Here is a 14,824-nt window from a genome sequence, read left to right on the forward strand (position 1 = left end):
CAGTGCTACGGAAGTCTTTGCTATTCTTATTATTGTTACAAAAGAAATTCAGCCACGACTCGCCTCGGGTATGCCAGAGCCACAGGCATATGGTGCAAACACGCGCACCAGGGAGACGGCCAGAAACGCAAACAGCAACTCCCACAGGATGTATATTAAGTAATTCAGAATGTAAGCACTGGCACAGTAAACAGACACAAAGGAAGAGGACATGAGCCATGGCAAACCTGAGCAACATACCAAAGCCACCCCTCTGTCGGGAGAGCAGACGCTTTGATGGGATCGGGCAGGCCCAGTCCCTGTCTTGTAAAAACAAAAAGGCCAGAGTCGGTTTTATCGGCTGTCACCATCGCTGCAGTGGGTACACACAACACAGCACCGGTGTTCCTCCAGGAGCTGTTCACGTGCACCTTCCACCGGCTGACGTCTCAGAGGCAACGGAAGCCATGAACGATGCTCGATTTTAATCACCACTTGCACTAGAGCTAATGAACGGTATGATGCAGAAAATTCTGTCTTCAGAGCCTGGAAGGCCTGTCTTTCTTGTGTGCGGTGGACTGGTCTCTCCTAGCTTTCATAGAGGCCACGCTCACACCCCAGCAAGCAACTGCAATGGCGATGAGCAAGGGTGGGAGCTGTGGTTTGCTACTCAGGTGAGCTGCCTGGCCCAGTGGCCTCAGCATGCCTTTGGAGCTTGCCAGAAATGCAGAGTCTGAGGTCCCACTTGAGAGGCACTACTTGAGGGAAGACTTGATCATCTCCCTCAGAATACTTCACTGATTCCAAATTATCTGGTATGTGGGGAGCATTTTTCTGAACCAAACACATGGTCTTGGGTCTTTTCGGTTGAGGACCTGGTCCGCTGAGTGGAGTCCGCATTTCCTTAGGCCTCAGCTTCTTGGTACCATCTGGATGACTCAAGTGAGGGGGGAAGGAAAGAGAGGTCACCTACAAGTCAGGCCATGGACACAGCCAAATGTGTTCCTATTAAATGCAAAACATATTCCAGAAGACTGCTCTGGCATTTACAAGCACATATATTCACACCCTATGTGGTGAGAGTTCGGACAGAGGAATATCTTTCACCCACTTAAATATGTACTTTTTTGGAGGCTAAAAATAACTTCTCACTCCTACTCACAGTAATTCTTTGAACCAACGTATAAATATTAAAAGTAGTTGAAAAGATGGATGGCTATATTGCCCCAAAACACATATTGCAGGTAGGAGAGAAGAAATAAAATATGGCACCCAGCCACCTCCCCCTGCCCACACCCATCGGCCCAAGTAGAGAGTTTCTTTTTGGAAGTGACAGAGAGCACTGAGAATGTGTGAGATTTCAAGATCTCTGCCTACTTCTTAGATTTGAAGAAATTCATTTTCAATTCCACTGAGAAAGGGGGTTAGCAAAATGGCAAAGTGCATTCCAAATGTCTTCAGCTGTGGTAAGTTGGTCAGGCAAAAAAAAGTGGGGCAGGGAGGAGATGTATAAACAGATTACATGTACCTTCCAAGAACAGTTCTAGATTGAACGGTCCTCACATCACCCCTAATGTGAAGCTTGGCTCCTAGCTCCCCTCACCTGGCTTTCTGATCATTCAAGAATCCAGTCATTGTGGTAACCACTGAATTTGGTTAAAAGTTAACCCTTTCCTGAGCTTAGATTTTTATAAAGATGTGAAACTCTAGGTGCGTTGAAGGCAAACACTAGGTCTGTGGTTCACCACCACATCCCCTGTGCCTGGGACATTCTCTTCACAGAAGGCCCGGAACATCCTCTGTAATGAGCTCATAAAATGGAGTGGAAGATAACTGAAAGCACAATAAGGTACCAGTTCATACCCACTAGCATGGCTAACATCAAAAGCAGATAATAATAAGTGTTAGCAAGAAGGAGAGCAAATGGGAACCCTCATGCACTGCTGGTGGGAAGGTAAAACGGTGCAGCCACTGTGGAAAACAGTCTGGCAGCTCCTGAAAAGGTCAAACACAGAGTTGCCATCTGACCCAGCAATTCCACTCTTGGGTATACACTCAAGAGAAATGAAACATGTGTACACAAATGTTCATAGCAACATCATTCATAATATCAAAAACATGGAAGCAACCCATGTTCATCAACTGATAAAGTGATAAATAAAATGTGGTATATCTCCCCACAAATGTGATCAATTAGATTTTAAAATAAAAAACTGGTATATCCATACAGTGAAATATCATTCAGCCATAAAAAAGAATGAATTATTAATTCATTCTACGACATGAAGGAATTTGGAAAACATTGTGCTAAGTGAAAGAAGCCAGACAAAAAAGCCACACATTATATGATTCCATTTATATGAAATCTCCAGAATAGACAAATCTATAGAGATAGAAAATAGAGCGGTTACCAGGGGCTAGTGGGTTGGGGGGTCATGGGAGTGACTGCTAATGGGTACAAGGTATCTTGGGGGTTGATGAAAATGTTCTAAAGTTAGATTGGGATGATGGTTAATTGTACACTTTAAATATGGAATGTGAATTATATCTCACTAAAGCTGTTATTCTAAAAAAAGATAATTCATATTTTCTCCTCAATTAAAAGTTATAAAAATTAATGCTATTTCTTCAGCATGATCAACAAACTACGTTCAGTAAGAAAAATGAAGCCAAATATAAGGCTTTAAAATATATATGTATATAGCACATGAAACAGTGAGGAAGGGTTTTCCAAGTGAAATCTGGGTGGCTGCATTAGACCTAGAGAAAAGCAAGTCACACTAGTATTATGCCATGGACTATCATCGCAACAGACACTTGAAGGTGAAATGACACTCACGAATCACCCCGCAGGGTTCCAAAGGCATGTGAAATTGCGGGAGTCCCCAGGACGACCCTGCCCAGACACCCACCTCCGACTGATTCACCAGCAGCTCCGACCATTTCTGCCACCGTGGACACTTGTCTCTGTCCTCAAAAGTGGTTTCGTTTTAAGTCCAGCAGCACTGCTCGTGGCTGTACCAGAAGGCAGGCAGGCAGACACCTTCCTTCAGGTCGGTCATCCACTCGACGGCAAGATCGATGACCCCAGCCAAGGTGCCTGGAGGAAGCAGCACAAGCCACTAAGAGGAGGCGCCCGTGATGCAAAGGGAACGCACAATGCAGCAGCCACGCAGGAACGCGGCGACCACGCAGGCCCCAACACCAGAGCAGGAACGAACATGCCATGGGCTGTCACTTACATAGGAAGCTTCTCTCATTAACCTCGCAGTCACTGAACACATACGGTGAGGGCAGCAGCAGCCCAGGGAGAGATACAAAGCGCTCAGTGGCTTACACCAGGTAGGAGAGTGAGACACACAGGTTTACTTTCTAATCTCAAGCCACTGGGGCCAAGCACTTTCCGAATTCCTCCCTTTCCAAATTTTGGAAATAGGGTATGTACACTGTAAAAGACAAAGCCCCCTCAGCAGGTTCTGGGGCAGGATACTGGGTGCGCACAATAACATTTCTGGGGAAACACGATAATGCAGACAAATTGGAGGCATAACAGCTATGACGGCCTCGCATCATAAATGAGTAAGGTTTTGGCAACAAATAGGAACCAAACTTGGGAAACCCATGCTTATTAGGATGTTGCGGATTCTTTAAATTCTGGGTAACGGGTCGTGGGTCTATACAAGTAGATAATGACTTTAAAGGCCGATAGAAGTGGGATGAAATAGAATGTGCAGCAGAAAAAGAAACACCACGTGTCCTCACTCCTAAGTGGGAGCTGGAAAATAAATTTAAAAAGAAAGAAGGAAGGACACAAGGATCCCAATAATACTTTGCAAAGGAGAGAACAGGACCGAGGCTACCAGAGGTGGGAAAGGGTGAGGGGAGATGGCAAAGGGAGGGACTGGTAAAGGGCCACCCAAAACGATGACATGGTGTCATGCCGAGTGTACCAATTATCCTGGTCGGAGCATCGCATGTTGCACACGGCTACAGATATTCAAGGCTGTGCCCCACACACATGTACAGTCACTTCCGCCCCAACGAAAACATAAATAATAGACTGTGCAGCTCAGCGAGCCACAAAAGGCTGCCTCGCGTCTTTTTCCAGAATAACTCATTCTAGTCTTTTCCAAAGGCAAGGAATGTTCTCCGGCTTCTTAACTTGTGAAACTTTTACTGAATCCTCAACGACAGTATCAGGTTCACAGCCGCATCACCCCTAAAAGCATCCGCACCCCCACATCGGCGCACCGCGTCCCTTGTCCTGTGCTCCGTGCGCAGCGGCCCACCTCCTTCCCAGACCCCCTGCCTCCTCAGGCCCTCCCTCTTACAGTTACCCTTTCTCTCTCCTGTCCCTGCCACCTCCCCTTTCTGATGGCTCCTTCCCAGCAGCCTTCAGTGTCAACACTGCCCGGCCCCACCTTCCCCTCCAGCCACCGGCCTGTCTCTTCGGTCCGCTCAGCCTCACTCCGCTCTGTCCACCTGGAGACCCGCAGCTCAGGCAATGGCCTTTGCTCAGTCCTCATCTTCCAGGACCAGATCAGCAAACTGCAGCCCATGGGCCAAATCTGGCCACTGCCTGTTTTCGTAAATCTAGTTTTATTGGAGCACAGCCGTGCCACTCGATGAGGTGCCGTCTGTGGCTGCTTTCATGCTACAGAGGCAGAACTGAAGAGGTGACACAGAAAGGGGGTCGCTCACCGAGCTGACAATATTTACTCCCTGGCCCCTTACAGAAAAAGTGTGCCGAGCCCAGTTCCAGACCTCTCAGCATCCTTTGACACTGCTGACCACTCCATCTTTCTAGAAACACGAGTGCCCTTGGTTTCCACAACATCATACTCCCCTGCTTTCCCCCTGGCTCTCTGGTTCTCTGTCTCCCTGATCTCTGCTCTACCCAACTTCTAAAAGGCACATTTCCTCCAAGCTTGACCCTAAACCCTTCTCTCATCTTCCACTACTCTCTCAACCCTGGCCACCTTATTCAGGTCCTTCTATTGCCACTGAGCTGTAGCTGTGCATATCTAGCTCTGCCCTCCAGGCACGTAGGAGCTCCTGCCTACTGTGCTCAGTCACCACAGAGCCCAGCCGCCAGCTCCACTGCCCATGGCAAACATCACCCATCGATCTGACACACTCTACTGGATTCGCCTTCACAATGCTTTTGACATGCCCCTGCCAGACAGCACCTATCCACTGTGGGAGACTCGTGTGCAATCACCCTCAATCACCCTTTCTAACAGAGCCCCAGGCAGTCAAAGCCAATGAGCAGCATCTGTCAAAGGACACGCGTCTATTTGGCTTCTCGGGTCTGTGGGACATCTCCACCCCAGCTCTCTGCATGCAACGCTGAGCGACAGCATCTCCCTCCCAGGCCCAGCTTTGCTCGCAGCTGAGAGAAGGGCCCAGCATCCAGGTACTTGTGCAAACCAGAAACCTGCGTACACATCCCTCTCCGGGCAATCACCACATCCTAGCGACTCCACCTCAAAATCTCTCTTGAATCGCTCCTGTCCCCTCCTCCCCATGGCCTCTGCTGCCATTCACGCCACCGTTTCAGAATCATTTCTGTCTGGGCTGCAGCTGGAGCCCCCTTTCGGGTCTCCATGCCCAACTTGCCCCCCTCCGGTGGGTCCTCCACACTGTGGTCAAACAGGCTTTCAAAGCTGCCGATCTGACCCACGCCAGTCCCTATGGAAAAGCCTGCCACGGTTTCCCGTTGCTCTTGGGAGAACTCCCAGATCCTCAACAGGTTGCTGTCCCCGATGGCAGGCACCTCGTATCTCTCCAACCTCATCTTTTTCCATCACAAACCCCCACCCTCTGCCCCATCCATGTTTCTGGAACATGCCAGGAGCTCCTCTCTGCACCATCTCGGCAAGCGTTACCCTCCCTCCACTGGGCAGGGTCCTCCTTATGTTCCAGATTCCAGCATTTATATCCCTCCTTTGGGAAGCCTTCTCTGAGTTCCTAAGTGTGGCCCAAGTGTATTTCTCGGGCCTTGCCCCATCTCCATACCTACTGTATCGTGATCTCATGGTTAGCAATATAGGTATATATACGTCTGTACTTCCACAGGCTATAAATCACAGGAAAAAAGGTTTCATTGTCTGGTTTTCATGCCACGGAGGGGGTTAGATCAGTCGTCCAGAGCCTGTGTCCACTGTAAGTGGGCAAGGAGACTACCTGCCTTGTCCGTTATTGTATCCATGTCAGGTACATAGTTGGAGCTATATGTCCACATTGAGTGGATGACTGCAGTAAATAAATGAAGGAAAAAATCAGAAAACTCAGGTCCCTTGTTTCACTCAAGGGATATGTATTGAGCACCTACTTACTACATGCCAGTCACTAGTCCACATCCTGGGGATACAGCAGCAAACAAAGCAGACCCAAGTCTCTGACTTCATGGAGCTGTACCTCGCGGAGGGGACAGAGACTCTAGACAAGTAAGTAAGTAGCCAGAGACTCCACTAGAAGGTGATAGGTGCTAGAGAGAAAATATAGCTCGATACAATGGTACAGCTGCCTTGGAAAACAGTCTGGCAGTTCCTCAAAAAGTTAAACACAGAGTTACCATTTGGCCCAGCAACTCCACTCCGAGGCATATACCCAAGACGAAAACATGGGTCCACATAAAGACCTGCACACAAATGCTCTTAGTGGCATTATTCAAAACAGCCAAAGAGTAGAAACAACACAAATACTCACCAACGAATGACTGGATAAACAAAATGTGGTTTATCCATACAGTGGAGTAGTATTCAGTAATAAAAAGGAAGAAGCACTGATACTTGCTACGACGTGGATGAATCTTGAAAACATTGTACTAAGTGAAAGAAGTTAATCACAAAAGACCACATTGTACTGTATGATTCCATTTATAAGAAATATACAGAACAGGCAGATCCATAGAGACAGAAAGTAGATTAGTGGTGGCCTGAGGCTGAGAGGGGACTGGGGGCTGGGGCTTTGATAGCTAAAAAGTACAGAGGTTCTTTTGGGGGTGATAAAATTATTTTAAAATTGATCGTGGTGATGGTTGCACAACTCTGTGAATATACTAAAAACCACTGAACTGGACACTTTATATGAGTGAATTGTGTAGCATGTGAAATATATTTCAATAAAGCTGTTACATACACACATATATACATACCTAGAGCAGGAAAGGGGGATGAGATTCAGAGGAAAGGATGTAATTTTAGAGAAGGCAGTCGGGAAGGCCTCAAATGAAAGGTAACATTTGAACAAAGACCCAAAGAAGGTGGGGGAGGGGTCCTGCAGATATCCAGGGGCAAGACGCAATAATCACCCCAAATTCCATCTTTATTCATTCATTCATAATCACATTATCCCACACCCAATCCTCCTTGCTGATTCTGTTGCTGACTGAGCCTCAGCTTTATTCCACGGTACAACAGCGACACCGAGTGGCAGCTCTCGATAAATGCCCTGCAGAGGAGATCCCGCTGGGCCTCTCCATCAGGGGTCAGAATAGAGTGGCCAGGGCGCCACTGAGGGGACGGACAGCCAGCCAGACAATTGGTGCATCCAGGCCAGAAGAACACTTGAGCCACTTCTGTTTCCACTGTCCTCCCATTCTTGCCCTCCTTCCGTACTCATGCGCAGATGCGCTCACGGGCCTTCCTTTCTCCAGCGGTTCTCATCCCGGCCTGCATATTCGAATCACAGAGGGGAGAAGAGGGGGCTTTACTCAATGCCATGGCGCCCCCTCCAGAGGAGCTGTTTAATTGGAGCCCCGGCACTGCTACATATTGTTTCACTCCCCAGGTGATTCCTCCTGCGAGAACTGACAGCAACTGAGTTGATAGTGAGACCAGCTGGTCAATATCGGGTCAGCTAAAGATAGCCCAGTTGGGCTCCTCCACTAGCCAAATGAATCTAAGCTGTGCCATTTATTCCAGCAAGACACCAGAACATCTGTTCCAAGTGTCTTCATTTACCCTATTTATTTCTCCTTCTTAGGAGCCAAGAATAATGATACAGTGTAAGGTTTGATAAATCTATTCTAAGTAGGCCCATCGAAATCCAGAGCAAACTCCATCCCCTCCCCCTCCCCCGCCCTGCCCCCGCCTCCTTCAAAGGTCTTCACAGAAGCGGTCAAGCAAATGTGGTGGCAGAAGACCATGTATCTGCCAAGACTAATTCCCTTCCCTGGTTGCCGCCGCTTGGGGAGGGAGAATAGAATTGGGGAAATGAACAGACAGCTGCTGTGGCTAGTAGGAAAGGGCTGCTCTCAAGCATTCCTCTTGGCTCCTTTTTTCTGGAATGCCGAGGCGGACGAGGCAGATGGGGCCCTTCCCTGGCCACCGAGCCTCTCCTACAATTACCCATGAAATAAATGAAAGGTCGCCTGGAAATCGGAATCACCTGTAATTACAAAATCATGTGTCTCATTACTGTTCTTTCTTAAAGCACTTACTATATTCTGCCTGTATTACAGTCACTTTTCTGATCAATTTTCCTGCCATAATGATTAAGTTGTTACATGTAGGGGATTTTTATTCAGGGGATCTCTTCAGCATGCTCAAATTTTTAAATTCTTAGACATAACCCTCCCAGCCTCCTCAAAGGAAGTAAGTTTGGGGACACAATTTCCATGAAGAGCTGGTGCATTTGACATTAAAACGACAGGTTTCCCCTCCAGATATTCGTCCATTTACTCTGGAAACATCTATTACTGGCAAACACGGTGTTGGGATTATAAAAAGGAAGGACACGGAGTCCCCGAGGGTCAGAACGATGTCGGGGCTTGGGATCTCCCAGGGCCTACCTCAGATCCTGTGGGTGTCTAGCATTGTTTTGAGTGCCCTACGGTGTTTACAAGTCATTCCAGGGCCTGCCAGTAGTAGCAAAAGCCAGTCTCATGTGGTGTTTGATTATGGCAGCTCAAAACGTTTTCATATTTCGTTGGCTTCTACATAACCAAGGACAGCAGAATGCAGAACGCGTGCTTTCAGTACACTCCCGCATGCTCATAAACCTTTGCACTATGTGGAAAGGGCCAACCAGCTCTATAATGACAGCTCTCCAGAAGCCTTATCGATGACACATTTGATGGAAACTATATGGTCATGTATTCTGCTCTTAGACATTTCAAGTAAGAAATCTCTTGCACGGGGTAAAAGGGAAACGCTCCACATTCCGAACATCATCCCAAGCGGCTGGGGCTCGGGGGCGTCAGCGTCCGCAGCTCGCCTGGGAGCGCTGCGTGCCCTGCGTACCTGCCAGCAGGCCGATGAGCAGCATGACCACCCAGCCCGACCAGGCGTCCTGCAGGCTCCTGATGAACCCCCATATGGACTCCTTGCTTTCGCTGGTTATCTGGAAGCAGAGCAGATACAGCAGGTGACGTGCACACATTTTTCAACTCATGCTTTTCTCCTTGAAACTGTTTTCTCAGGAAACAGGGTGGTAATTAAGAGAAAATGAAGGTCATTCAGCAACCAAATTCCCAGTTACATTATTCATTCAGTTGTGTGCCACAATGACACAATGGGCTTCCTAGTTCATAGAGCTATGGAGGTGCCATCGTGGTCTCCAAGAAACAAGAGTAGCAAAAACTGCACTTGATTAGAAAAACATACTGAATGTGATCTGAGCTTTCATTATTTAAAAGCCATTCTGAACGAGGCACTGACTGGGTATCATTATCTTGAATATGAGCTACTGTTTTAACTTACATTATCAGGTCTGTTCATTAAAAAGCCTCTTCAACAAAGACTGCATTTCCTACTTTTGTTTTCAAGGTTTAATTTTAACAGCAAGAACTGTGAATTAGCAGCATGGATCACAGTGACCATGGCAGATGGACACGTCTATGCACACTGTAAGAACACACCTTTGCCTCCCTGTGTTCACAAAATCCTCCGAGATCACCATTCCCCTCACAACCGTTTCCAGCGGTGGTTGGCAACCATTTTCTATATAGGACTAGACAGTAAATATTTGGGGCTCTGCACGTCAAATGGTGTCTGTTGCAACTACTCAACTCGGCCACTGTGCACAAAAGGAGCCATAAAGAACATGTAAATGAATGGGCATGACTACGTTCCAATAAAACTTTACAAAACGAGGTGCCAGCTGGCTTTGGCCCGAGGGCCATAGTTTGCTGAGCCCTGCTCTAGAGGGAAGGCTGCCCTGCCCCTATGCTCCTCCACGTTGGAGACAAGAGGCTGCGCCATCTTCTTGACTGAACCTCACTCCTGCAAAGCTCTTCCTCCTTTCACTGCCAACCTTCATGAAATGGCGTGACACAGTCGCACTCTCCACGTCCCTCCGCATCTTCCTCTGAAGCGGCTCTCCCTGAAGTTGCCAACAGCCCCCATGTTGTTGGTTCACCATTACCCTTCCATGGAGGCTGACCTTGGGAGCAGCCCCTCCTCAACACTCTCTACTCTTCTCACTTGGGACAACTCTCGGCTGGTCCCCTCCCTCACCTCTCCCTGCTTCTCCTCAGAGTTTGTCACTGGCAACCACCTACCTCCCCCAGACCTCCTAACTCCTGGCATTGCCCATGGTCCTGAACGCTGCCATCCGTCTCCCTCCACATTCCCCAGCCACCCTGGCCACCTCTAAAGCTTCAGCACCCACTCTCATGCCAGGGACCTGTCACTGTGGCCCTGACCTTGCCCTGGAACTGCAGAGTTCCCTCCACCTGCCAACCACCCACCCCCAGCTGCAGGCGAGGTGGGCAGCTCAAATTCAAAGCGTCTAAAACAGAACTCACTGGCTCCCTCTGAAATCTGCTGCCCCCCATTATCAAAGACATCACCCCCATCTGGCCATAGCCCGGTATTCCTTGACTCTTCTTCCTGCGTGACCCCAGCCCTTCCACTAGTCCTGTAAATGTCTCTCTGAGGATCCTGCTCCCCTCGATCCACCTCTATTTCACGGCCTTTAGTCAGACCTCTGCTTCCTCCCAAACTCACTTCCAAGTCTTCTGTTTCTCCCTTTGTGATGCGTCTTTAATGTATTCTGTCACCTGCAACACAAAATACAAACTCCTCCCCATGGCCTACTCAGTCACTCCCAATGGGCCCCATTGCTCATGTTTCTACAAATCTGGGTAAGGGGATCTGAACCCTTGACTTTGGTGTTGCAAAGCTGTGCTCTAACCAACTGAGCCAACCGGCCAGCCCTTACTCACGTTTCTAGACTCATCTGCTTTCATCCCCTTCTAGGAATCTCCCACCAGACCCCTGGAGATCCCTGAATTGCCTAAGTGTGCCATGTTCTTTCATGCCTCTGACTTAAGAAAGGGCCACTCTGGCGTTTAGATGCTTTTCCCTTTGTCTGCCCAGTGAACTCTTAGTCTTCCTTCAAGTCCCAACTGAAATATCAGCCTCTGAGAACCTCTTCTCCAACCGTCCCTCTTAGAGGATCCCATAGCACTTACACGTAGCTTCACTGCAGCCCATTAAAATATATATCGACTGCCAACTAGATGCCCAGCCCCATAACATGTACTTTCACACACACACAGCCTCACTTTCCCTTGAGGAATAATCACCTCTGTCCCCACAGATGAGAAAATGAGGGGCCCAGAAATGGCACCCCCAAAGTCACCTAGCCCGAAGGTGTCAAGGGCAGGAAGTGCCTCAGATTCATCTGGTTCCAGAGTCCCCTGCTTGTGCTCTGCACCACATTCCCTCTATATTACACAGCCTCCCACCCCCAGCACTGGGAGCTACAGCCATCTGTCCACATCTCTACCCTCGCCCCACTCTTCTTTAGAACCTAACCTGGTACATGACACATGAACCTGAGCCCCCACTCAACAACTTCTGAATGCAAGCATGCCACAGCCACTTGCAGGGGTCCCTTTCAGCTTGTCCCTTCACAACACCAACTACCTTTCTGTGTCTGTCGGTGTCCCGTGACTTTTCCCTTAGCCAGTCTATGGTGTGGAAGTCCTCATATGTCCCCACATCGGGGAACGGCTCATTGAGAAAATCCATCAGGTTTCCACTGCCACTCATCGCTCCTGCATTGACCAGGCTAGTTACACCTGAGAGAGAAAAACGGTCATGGAAAAGGTGAACGGGACATGTACGTGGACATGGCAGAAGATAACCCATGGGCTCTATTTTCTTACACAACCAGAAGTTATCTCAGCATAGGCATCTCTGCTGTAGTAACATATATACACAGTCAGTTCTCATTATAGGTAGAAGATGTGTTCTACAAAGTCACTTCAGACACTACATTAGCAAAAACTCAATGACCGCTCCTAAGGGAATACAGGGTTAGGGCCCTGAGAGCCTCTGCTCACATTCTCATCAACCTATCAATACATAACCTTGTATCTCGCGTTTCTGTCTACAGACACTGTAGTTAATAGACAGTGCTCAGTCATTAACATTGAACTCATGGCCAACAGCACTACCACTCACGTCTGGGTGAAGCTTCTCCGACACACGTATTTTCTCCATAAAACACAGCACAGCCTTCCTGCACGTGGGAACACTAGACAGCACTTCATCACTCAGTTTCAGGGCCATTTTAAACAGCAACATTACCAAGCAAAAAGCACAAAAATGTGAAAAATGTGGCACTAAATAGAACAAAGAAAGGACACTTGTTTACAGCATGAGACTGAAAACAAGAAGGCAGAGCGTTGCCTTCTTTGACCTCAGCGAGGAAACTTGTTCTTCTGGCAACTCAATATTTTGCCACTGTGCACGTGCACATGTCTGTGAATGACCTTGAAAGCACCACAAGTATTGATTCGGAGCCTACAAATAAATTTGAGTGAGCAGGCAAATTTGCAAAAACGAAATCCAAAAAGGAGGAGCATTTAGATACATTTCTGAGAAGTCCCACATCCTGCAAAAGCATGGTGTCAAAATGAGAGTGTCGAGGGCTAATAGGATTGATGCATACCACTCAAAATCAAATAATTGTAGCCAAACTGGTAACTGGTTCCCCTGGGAGATAAGTGGACCACTCTGGCAGACAGTCTATGTGGTTGTCATCGCAGATATTCATAATGCACAGCACCAGTGGAGTGAAGATGCTGCTGGGAGCCAAGGCAATCTTCAGATGGCAGCGGCCCTCTGCATCCCTGGTGCCACCACGGACATGGATAAGGGAGGTAGGAAAACCCGTCATGAGCCAAGAGCCATGCAAGGCTGGAGGCACACTGCCCTGGGCAAGAAGCTCTGGGCACAGACGCTCATTTTTAATTCTTCTTAAAATACGTCAGAAGGGCTCTTGCTGCCAGGGTAGTAGCAAAGGTGAATGTCTCTTCCTTTCCTGTCTGAGATCACAATTCCACTCGCACTATTCCAGCTCCCCTTGCCTGGAAAACAATTGCAAGTGAACCAACACATCTGCCAGGCTCTCTTGCCATCAGAGCCTGATTTACAGATCCCGTGGGAGCTAATCTGGAGCAGGCCAGTGCTCACCACCAGTTAGCAGAAAGAATAACATGCTCCTACAGAGACCGGAGGTTGAAATATGCACTAAATAAAAACTACCTTGGTAAAGAGCATGGGAATTTGAATTATAGGACGAGGGCCACAAAAGTGCCAAAATAGATGGTTACAATGTTGAAGGGTGGTTATAAAAATATCTGAGTGCAGACTTCTCATTGCTTTTGTAATTCTATATCTGGAGGACTCAGTCATGACCTGATGACACTGGATTTTAATAAACTCAAAAAGTCGCTATGGGCAAAGTAATCACCTTCCAAGCAATAAAATGGCCACAGTGATTGATTTATTGACCATCTGTGCAACTCGGCTGCTTCAAAACTTTAAAAGTTTGAAGTTTGAGCAGTGCCAAGTCCAAAATTACACCCATTGATGAGTATCCAGGGAAGAGTCGCATTGCATAAGGCAGGAGCAGCCAATAACAGAACCAGTAATATAAGGGAAGGGGTCAAATTAGAGCGCAAAGATTTCATTCTCATCTCTACAAAAACAAGATGGTAATAACCTATTACATGTGGTAAAGAAAATCTCTGATGGCAAAAATAAGATGACAGGCTATTGGCCCACAGTGGGAGCTCTCATCAGAAAAACCCAGCTGGCATATAGAATAATTGAAGAGACCTGAATATTGTATTTGCTGCGTGAAATGTAACCAAACCTCTAGTCAAACAACTACTCCAGGCAATAATCCTTGAGATAAAAATTCGCTCTGGAGAAACTTACATCTTTAAACTTTGATGGAGCATGTTATGATCATGATGATTAGACACATAATTGGTAGAGGAAAGTAAACATGATATAATCTGCAAAGCCTCGGGGGACTTTCCTGGGGGCCTGGAAGGAAATGGCGATGTCATGTCTGAAATTGGAGTTAAGAGATGACCAGAACATAGACAGTGCAAGAAGAGAAGACCCGGGTGGGAAAATGGGAAGGATTCTATTTGGGATCCACCTGGGAGGTGAAATGGATGAGGAACTAGAATCCAGCCAGGCAGGGGAGCCACAGGGAGGGAACTCCAAGGATTTGCTAACTGAGAAATAAACTGAAGCTCTGTATGTTCAATAAAGTACAAGGAACAACCCCAAATGGATGCAAACACTCATTTGCAACTGACAAGGGAGCCCTTGAACCACCCACCTGTTTTAATTTCTTCTCTCCAACAAGAATATTTCTGCTGGCAGATGACACCTGTGCTTACGTCCTCAAGGCCATGGGTTCAAGGAAGAAAAGCATCCTACAGCCTGGATCTAAGATTTCTACTTGGTCTGGATCACCTAGGTCAGGACTCAGGAAACTGCAGCCCTTGGGCCGAACCCAGCCTGCTGCCTGGTTTGTAAATAAAGTTTTGCTGACACACAAGCATATCTACTTGTTTACATATTGT

General features: G+C 47.6%; 1 protein-coding gene across 1 annotated transcript in view; it reads right to left on the minus strand.

Moving 5' to 3' along the window:
- Positions 1 to 11,996, minus strand: part of LOC134366638 (H(+)/Cl(-) exchange transporter 4-like) — a 36,253-nt gene extending 24,257 nt beyond the window's left edge. Inside the window, 4 exon segments of the mRNA XM_063082991.1 lie at positions 64 to 185; positions 2,891 to 3,079; positions 9,228 to 9,327; positions 11,859 to 11,996. Of these exon segments, the coding sequence (XP_062939061.1) occupies positions 64 to 185; positions 2,891 to 3,079; positions 9,228 to 9,327; positions 11,859 to 11,984 (537 nt within the window). The 5' untranslated portion in view covers positions 11,985 to 11,996.
- Positions 11,997 to 14,824: the final 2,828 nt, after the last annotated feature.

Source organism: Cynocephalus volans, chromosome X (genome assembly GCF_027409185.1).
Source record: "Cynocephalus volans isolate mCynVol1 chromosome X, mCynVol1.pri, whole genome shotgun sequence".
NCBI classification, from domain to species: domain Eukaryota; kingdom Metazoa; phylum Chordata; class Mammalia; order Dermoptera; family Cynocephalidae; genus Cynocephalus; species Cynocephalus volans.